A 9,080-nucleotide genomic window follows, 5' to 3' on the forward strand; every position below is an offset into this window, starting at 1 on the left:
ATCTAGCTCTGTCCTACTTTCTGTTGATCAAGTTGTAAAAAGAAGTTGATATTTTGGGCTCCCAACTCAGCCTGATAGTGGACACTGCAGAACTGACCAGGCCCACTGCCCCCAAAGCCCACCCTCTGGTGTCTCTTTGAAGGCAGTCAATGGGGTCATCAGTCAGCTCCTATAAGACAACTTTCTTTTTATGGAATTAGGATGCAGCTTGTCTGGGCCAACATTCTAAGAAATTAGGTAATAATTTTGATGTATGCTTGTGAGCATGCGATGGACTAAATTATATCCCTCTCTAAATTTACATGTTAAAGCCCCAAACTACAATCTGACTGTATTTCGAGATAGGGCTTTAAGGAAGTAATGAAGGTTAAAGGAGGTCAGCAAGATGGGGTCTTTGGGGTCTTAATCCAAGATGATTGGTGACCTTATAACAAGAGGAAGAGATCTCTTTGTCTCTGTCTCTCACTATGCACAATGTATGGAGGAAAAACCACGTGAGGACACAGCAAGAAGGCAGCCATCTGCACGCCAGGAAGAGAGCTCTCACCAGAACCTTGATCTTGGACCTCTAGCCTCCAACACTAGGAGAAAATAAATTTCTGTGGTTTAATCCCCCAAGTCCCTGGTATTTTGTGATGGCAGCCCAAGCAGACTAAGACAGGGCACGAGCTGAAAACTACAAAGTGCCAGGAAGAAAAAGGGAAACACCATCTAGGGCAAAGTTAAGTGGGATAGAAGAAGCTGGTTCATCCTCTTCTCAGATACCGTGTCCACCAATCATCCCTACTCCCTCCTTCTCACTTCTCTTTGGATTTCATCACAGTTTATTGGAAGAGTGCTGAAAATGGAAGAAAGTATAGCACTCTGCTAGGAGGAAGCGCGGCTTGTGAGCTCTCTCATTATTGGCCCAGAATGGACACTTTTTAGATAAGCTTAAGGGAAAGCTTCCTATTGTTCTCCCCCAAAAGGTTATAAAATAAGAAATTATCCTAATGGATAACGTGGATAACTACAAGACTTGTTTTTGTGGTGCTCCCACAACATGGGAGGCCATGAATACAGGAGGTAAGGATTCCAAGGGCCCTAACATTTTAGGAAGAAGCTACTGTTTTTGATTTTCAAGTTTCTTTTTTCAATAAACATTTATTTAAAAACCTAGTTTCATGGCATTGTGGTTAGATAATGCTTGAGAGAGTTGTTTTTATATTAAATTATTGCTTTTTTCACTGACTGTGTCCTCCTCTTCAGGAATACAAATCGTTCTGGTTTCCCATTCTCTATTCTTCCTTTTTCCATCTCATTCATCTCGTCTTGATTTTTCCTCTGGGAGGGTTTCTCCATTTGGGATTCTTGCTCACTGTCTCCATTTAATGTAGTTTCTGGAGGGGATTTTAACTCTATCCTTGTGTTTCTGGTTCACATGAGGCACTTCTTTAGTTTATCCATTTTTCTTTTCACCTCATTCTGTGCTTTTCCAGTCAACTTTTTTTTGTCTTGTGGCCTCCATCCTCCGTTTCACAGGGTGTTGTTTCCTGGCACGGCATTGTGGATGCCAATTTCCTGATCCTTTTTCCATGATGTTGGAGCCTTTCTTTCAGGGATGTGTGCTTGTTTCAGAGTGGACATTTCCTGTCCCTTACTCGGCGGTCCTTTTATTAGGACTGGATTTTCCTTAGTCATCCTTGAGTAAGACAAGACCCATTTTGACGTATTACTCTTTGCGAGGAGGGCCTGCACTTTGCCTCACTCTCTAACGACATGGGTCGTAGTAATTTTCAGACCTTCTGTTGGAGGACAGCTGTGGTGCCTTCTCCCTACAGGCATGGCCTACTGCAGCTCTGATCTACTGACCCAGCCTCCTAGCACTCACACACTATCTGCTTTTCTGATGCTCTAAACCAGTGGTGTCAATTAAAATTTTCAATCCTTCACAGGTTCTGCCCTCAAGGTTTTTCAGCCCCCAAATACTGGTTATTTGTTGTATCAATGGTGTTAAGCATGCAGCAGTGTCTCCATAGTTGCATTTGTGTATTTCTTTTGAACCCACTAAGTAAGCCAAACACCCAGTACAACTGCTGCAAATTCTAATTTTAAGTAGCTCTAAATTTAGAAGAAAGAAATCAACCACCTTTCTTTCTGACATAAATAGGGCCTGGGTAAACGTGCTTCAGGTTATCTATGCTTCACCAAAGTATGAAATCACTAAAATGTACATAATTCCAAAATAGATAAAGAGAGATGGATGTTCAGCATTTGATTAGCATCCTAGTGTTTCTGAATCATAAAATTAAGGCAAATTCAGAGGGCACCTGGGTGACTCAGTCAGTTCAGCATCTGCCTTCAGCTCAGGTCATGATCTCAGGGTCCTGGATTGAGCCCTGCATCCAGGTCCTTGTTCACCAGGGAGAGTTTGCTTCTCCTTCTCCCTCTGCCCAGCCCCTTGCTGCTCGTTTCCACTCTCAAATTTTTAAAAAATGATGCAAATTCAGGGATATTTTCATCACTTTGTGTCAAAAGTACAGCCTGCAGAATTGTTCATACATTTGCAGGGCCTAGGGTGAGGACATAAACAACCAACATTCCACAGATCACCGGTCTCTATATTAATAAGTTATAATTCATGATAATAAATATATATACAACATTTCTTATCATCTGACCTTGACAAATGTGCCCACTTAATGACCCCGAAGACAATATTTGATTTAGAATTCTCTGACTCCTGGGAGTCTGAGACCAACCCAGCCCCCAGCCCTCACTCCAGGTCCTGTCCTGAACTCTGGGGGACAAAACATGAAGGGCTGCGGATGCGTCAGCCCCTAAGCCAGCCCTGTTGCAAGCTGCCCCCACTCCGGCACACAGCTCCCCATTGGTCACTCCTGGAGAAAGGCCTGTGCAGACCCTAGAAGCAGGTTTGGAACTACCTGGGCAGCGAAATGTGGAGCCTCAGGTCCCCAGCGTGGAGGCCAGGCTCAAGGTGAACACTGTTCTCCAGCCCACAGATTCCTTACCCCACGGGGCCGGAGGAGGGCTGGAGGAGGGCTCAAAATATATTTATGTTTTAAAAGCCAATTACCTATAAAATATTACCACACTAGACTCTAATACTTTTTAAACTGAAAAGCAACACGGTGGTTGGAATTAGGGAAAACTGCATTAATTGCACTATTACTGCATGAAAGTCCTTGGTGATAGGCTTTCAGAAAGCATCTTATTTAATCTTCACAATTAACTGTGCTGGTTAAAATCATCATCCTCATCTTACAAATACAGGGAATGGGGCACAGAAAAGGCAAGGAACATGTTCCAGGCCACAGAGCAACGTGGAGTGGATTCAGGATGTGAATCTCAAGTCTGTCAGCCTTCAAAATATGCTCTTTCCTTCCCCTAATCTGTGCTCGAAGAATTCCCACCTTCATCATATTTCTTGCCATCTTATTTCCTCCTCTGTTTCAGAATCCAGCACTGAGGCTGGTTTACCACCACGCAGAGTAGTTTCATAGTTTTGTCTCATACAAATGTCCCTACAATGTTGGTGGAAATGTCTGTTTCTTAAGCATCCCTTTAGCGTTACTCTTGGTTCTTTTCTACACACAGACTCATTTAACCTTCCCAACGACTCCATGACTCCAGATAATGCTACCATCCCCAGTTTTGAAGATGAGGAACTCTAAAGCACAGAGAGATGGACAACGTCCCCAAGGTCACGTGGCTGAGCCGTGAAGGAGCTGAGGGTGAGCCTGAACTCTCAACCCCTGGGCTCTGGTGCCTTTCGTCATCGCTCCGGTTCCACACCGACTGCACGGAGGCACAAAGCCACCGTATTTACAAAGTTCACACACTCTAACCATGTGCTCAAGGCTTTATCCTGGCTGATTTCATCAACTGACAGAATGAAATATAATTGGGCCTGATTTTTGTTAAGGTTCCCGTCTCCCAGGTATGTCTGCCTGGACTCTCCTCATTGCTCTCAGCACAGGCGACCCGGAGGCCCAAACACCACCTCAAATACAACAAGGAATATCACAGTCCTGCTTCCTGGACTCTCCAAGTTCTGACTTCCTCCTGGTCTCTTCAAATGGCCTCATGCACCGGCTTCCTGCAGTTGTGCATACTTTTTGGCTTTTCCAACTGGGCTCCTCCTTCTTGCCTCCCCTTGTTGGGATTGGTGATGTGACTTTGGCAGGCCTGTCCTCCCAAGAGCTGGCTCTCCACCTCTGGAGATGCTTTGAAGGCGTCCCTGGCTCTGAGTCTCATGCTCACCTGAACAACTTCCATCCTCCAGCATCTACACTGCTCCCCCACCTGACTTATCTGACAAGAGGATAAGGAGACCTGGGCAGCTCCTCTGCTCTGACACAAGACTTAAAGAAGTAGACTTTGTACCCATTCTCTACGGCACCTCCAACTCACTGTGACTCGGTTACAACGCGAGCATCAGTGATCAAGAATGATTTCCACTTTTGTGTGTTTTTCTTCAGTCGTTAGTTCTGACAAATGGAAATTGCCGCATATTTATATGGCATATCTCAAGTTCTCTCACAAACGAAACTGGTATGTTTAGCTTACATGACCATATGCATATCTCAGAGATATTTCAACATCTGGCCCTATTTTGCAAAGGCTTAGTTTTGAAGGAAGAATGCATTTGAAAACATAAGGCCGTGGATATCTGTAAGAAAACCACATCAGTGGGGCCGTTAAACTCTTTGCTTAAGTAAACATCAGGAATGTGACAAATTGCTAATTTCCTATGAAGGATCATAAAATTCCAATGGAGAACTCTGGATTGGGGATGGAGGGAAGAGTAGAAATAGCCATGGTTCCCTAACCTCAGGGACTTCTGCTATCTAAATTTTGAATGAAAATATTGATGTCCCCCGTTGGCCGAGATGTTATCACCAGTCTTTACCACCATGGCTCTTACTCAAAGACTCCATTTTGAGATGTGTCATATAGAGACTGTAGGTCACACAAACATATTGGTGGAAAGAACAAGGCCTTTTACCCTAGGAAAGTTAGAAATATCTAACTGAAATCTAATGCATCTGAAAGACTTTGTCTTCATTATCGAAACAGAGATAATGGCAACCATAAAATGGTTCAGAGGATCCCAGAAAAACAGTGCCAGTATCTGGGTAGCATGGTACAGATCTCTAATCTTAAATATATCATCTTGAACCTATAACATGGCCCTTGACTAATCTCTTTGTTATTTCAGCTTAAAATTCAGATTTCAGATTCATAATTAGCTCTTTAATGAAACACTGACCGCTGCTGTATTCACAATAGCCATCAGCACTTCGTATGCTGTTTTAATACAACAGATATACTTTAACAATTTAATAATTTGCTGCTAGTTTAGGTACTTTGGAACATGTTGTTAACATAAGAGCCATGCATTTACTAACATATTCATATTTTGGTTTATTTAAATGGCCCATATACATTTTGTGCCATAGAAAGACAATGGTGATAGTTTTTTTTAAAACAAATCTCAGGATTTTTTTTTTTAAGATTTTATTTATCTATTTGAGAGTGAGAGAGAGTGAGCACAAGCCAGGGCAGAGAAGGAGACTCCCCACTGAGCAGGGAGCCAGACTCAGGACTGGGTCCCAAGACTCTGGGATCATGACCTGAGCCAAAGGCTTAATCTATTGAGCCACCTAAGTGCCCCAAATCTCAGGATTTCTTGAAGAAAAATCTGATTCCAGGTCTAGGGTGGGAACTAGGGAAGTAAGCCTAGATTATTTTGTCATACCAATAGGGAAGAAGTTATGTTATTAAGAGCATGTCAAAGGGACTCAGGAGCCAACTTGAAGATGCTCCCCAATGGTCAAAGATAAAATAATTGCATATCAACAAAGAAAAGGATGGTGATGGACTTTAAATCTATTTATTTCGTAAGAATACATACAGAAATGCTTGCTTATTACTGTTAAATGATACCAGAAAATTAACTCATCATTTTGAAATCTGTTAAGAGTAAGAAGCACTTATGCTGCCCCCCCCCTTTTTAAATAAAAACTGGGTACTACTGGTAACCAGTCAATAAATGCTGGATTTTCTTTATCGAAAGTATTCCAGGTAATACATGAAGAAAAGGTGATAGAAATAGAATATTACCAATTTGGAACTCTTAGTGGACTGTTTCTTAGATTCTTGGGCATCAGTGACAACTAACATCACAAAAAGTGACGAGGTCAGACAGTATGTGCCTCCTGAAGAAGGAACATAAAAACCCCTATAAAGTAGTTAGACTTCATAATGACAACCTGAGTCTTTTTAAGCTGACAAATGCAATCAGTAGATTAGAGATAATACAGAGGACAGGGGAACATGTTAACCTATACCATGGGCGTGCAAATAGCACAGACTCTGGGAAATCTGATAAGATAGACAACACACGTCAATACGTAAAATTTCAAGGAGGAAAAAAAGATGAAAATAGAAGAACCTAAGATGAAAGTTGACATAAAGGAAATATCAACCAGTCACAACCTGTGAACCTTATTTAGATTCTGATTCAAAGAGGCACATTTACGAGGCAATTGAAAATTTAAACCCTAGGTAGATATTGGATAATCGATTCAGAAATTCTTATTAAGGTTTTAGCATGATAATGACATTGTGACCACATTTCTTTTTATTTTTTAAAATTTTTTAAAAGATTTTATTTATTTATTCATGAGAGAGAGAGAGAGAGAGAGGCAGAGACACAGGCAGAAGAAGAGGCAGGCCCCATTCCATGCAGGGAGCCCAATGTGGGTGGGACTGGATCCCTGGTGTCCAGGACCACACCCTGGGCTGAAGGCGGAGCTAATCCTCTGAGCCACCCGGGCTGCCCCACATTTCTTTTTAAAGAACGATTTCTCTTTTAGAGCAAGATACTAAAATATTTACAGATGAAAGGATCTATCTGGGATTTGCTTCAAATTGATAGAAGGTGGAGAAAGTGGATGAGACCATGCGCAGGGAAGGATTGCCCTGGTGTCCTCACTTTGGGACTGGAAGATGGGGCCGATTACACTTTTCTACTCTGTGAATGTTCAAAATTCTCCTGAACGAAAAGCTACGAACAAAACCAAAGTACATAGACAATCCTTGATGTATATTATATTCCACTTTCAGGGTTTAACTGATTTTTAAAATTTCAAGGGAAGAAATTTATCAGGACTAACTGTAAAAAACTGGCATGTATTCATGGCCTAAACTTAATATTTGCAAAAGCAGCCAGTTTTTCTAAGGAAAAGAGAAAGTAAAGGGACAAATTGTCTTTATCTTATTTTATTTATTTATATACTCATTTACTTCACCAATATTTCATCTGTACTCATTAGGGCTACTGACATTGAACAGAAAGTCATCTTGTACAAGAAGACTATATTCCTGTGGTTAAGTTTAATTAGGTGCATCATTATGTTACCAGGACAGACGTTTACCAATATATAGATATCAGCTGCCTGTTTACTAAAGGGAACAAGGTAAAAACCAAAACCAGACCTCTCTCCTGCTGATACTGCATAAGCTATTTTTAAAATCCAGTATACAAAATTATTTTTTTCATTTAAGGACTTTGGGCTATTTCTATTGATTTACTTCTGAACACTCTTTAGTTGTCCCCTATATACTAAAAATGATAAAGTCAATTTTCCAAGATCCCATCCTGCCCTTTACCTTTTGCCTTCTATATCTTATTTTTCCACTTTCTAACATTGATGCTACTTACCAATTTATTTGCTGTCTTAGGTCAATAGGCTTTCAAAAAAAAACCTATAAGAACCTGCTAAAATACCAACCCTATTGATTAAGAGGTGGGCTGATGACACATCAAAATACTAACTTTTTTAACCTAGTTATCCAAGTTTAATTTTTCCATGATTAAGTAATTGTATTGTTTCCCTCTCAAGTTTTTTATGACCCACTGTTTCTTCTTTAGGTCTCTAGAAATAATCCTTTCCTCATGGCTATCATCTGACAGCCCACCATTCACCTGTTTCAGACTCAGATGTAAAGGTTAGAATTCAGAGGCTGGGCTCCAGTGGAAACAGACCACATTTTTTCCCACAAGGTCCTTAAACCAGGGAGGCCTGCATGATATACAACTAAGAATAGCTGTCCTTTAATTAAGGGGTATTTTTCCCCTCTGTGGTTGTTTTGCAACTATATCAAAACATTTATGAAATGTTTATCCTCACAGATCCTGAGGTCCACTTTCTTGAGTCATTGGCTCATTTTCAATTACTGAAATAACCAAAGAAAGAACAAACAAATCCAAACAAGTAAATGGAAAATACATTTTCTTCCTCTTCCTATTTCTCTAGTGCAGAGTCTGTTCTCGTTTATGATATTTATTTCAAGGTTCCCTTTCTTGCCTAAAGTCGATAATTAAAAAACAACAACAGCAAAAAAGCACACTTACCCAGAACAAGAAGTTGAAGATAAACATGGAATATTTTATACAGCCACTCACACCTGCCATGGTGAGACAGGATCAGGAATCCAGATGCGGCGAATGTAACTGTTCGTTATAGGATTGTCCTGCAACACGCTCTGGAGTAAGTTGCCTGCAGAGATTTCTGTGCCCACGGCTTCGAAGCAGAAATAGAAAGCAAAGGAGGGGCAGAGGGGAATAATCCAGTTATTAAAGTGGATAAAAAATTAACCCACACATTTAAATATCACAAGGGCTATCTCTAGGCGAGTGTGTTCTTTTGCTTGTCATGGCTCCTGGGGCACTGGGCCAGGATATTTATGATCCTTTCTCAAAAACTGCCTCCTCTAAAGTAAACAGATATCAAGTTAAGGAGTGGCGCTGGATCGGAGAGAGAGTGGCACAGCGATACTAGGTTGCTGGATTTCAGAAACCACAACCTGACTTCCCTGCCCTCTATTTCAACACTATAGGGAACTAAGACTGCTTTTGCTCTAAGATAAAGGGACTTTGTGTCTCAACTCATTTTTGCATTGCATTTTCTCAGCAATGCCAAGTTTCTCCCGGGTGCCATAAAATGCATTTAGAAATGTGCAAAATCTGCAGGCTTACCCTGCAGTCACCTTTCATCCTTACCTCCAGAGTA

The 9,080-nt window shown here is 41.1% G+C and overlaps 1 protein-coding gene across 1 annotated transcript in view; it reads right to left on the reverse strand.

Annotated features, from left to right (window-relative positions):
• The window catches only part of TSPAN8 (tetraspanin 8), a 31,539-nt gene extending 22,692 nt beyond the window's left edge, over positions 1-8,847 (reverse strand). Inside the window, exon 1 of the mRNA XM_072843277.1 lies at positions 8,423-8,847. Coding sequence (XP_072699378.1) covers positions 8,423-8,482 — 60 coding nt within the window. The 5' untranslated portion in view covers positions 8,483-8,847. The remainder of the gene's footprint in view (positions 1-8,422) is intronic.
• Positions 8,848-9,080: the final 233 nt, after the last annotated feature.

This window comes from Canis lupus, chromosome 11, assembly GCF_048164855.1.
Source record: "Canis lupus baileyi chromosome 11, mCanLup2.hap1, whole genome shotgun sequence".
NCBI lineage: Eukaryota > Metazoa > Chordata > Mammalia > Carnivora > Canidae > Canis > Canis lupus.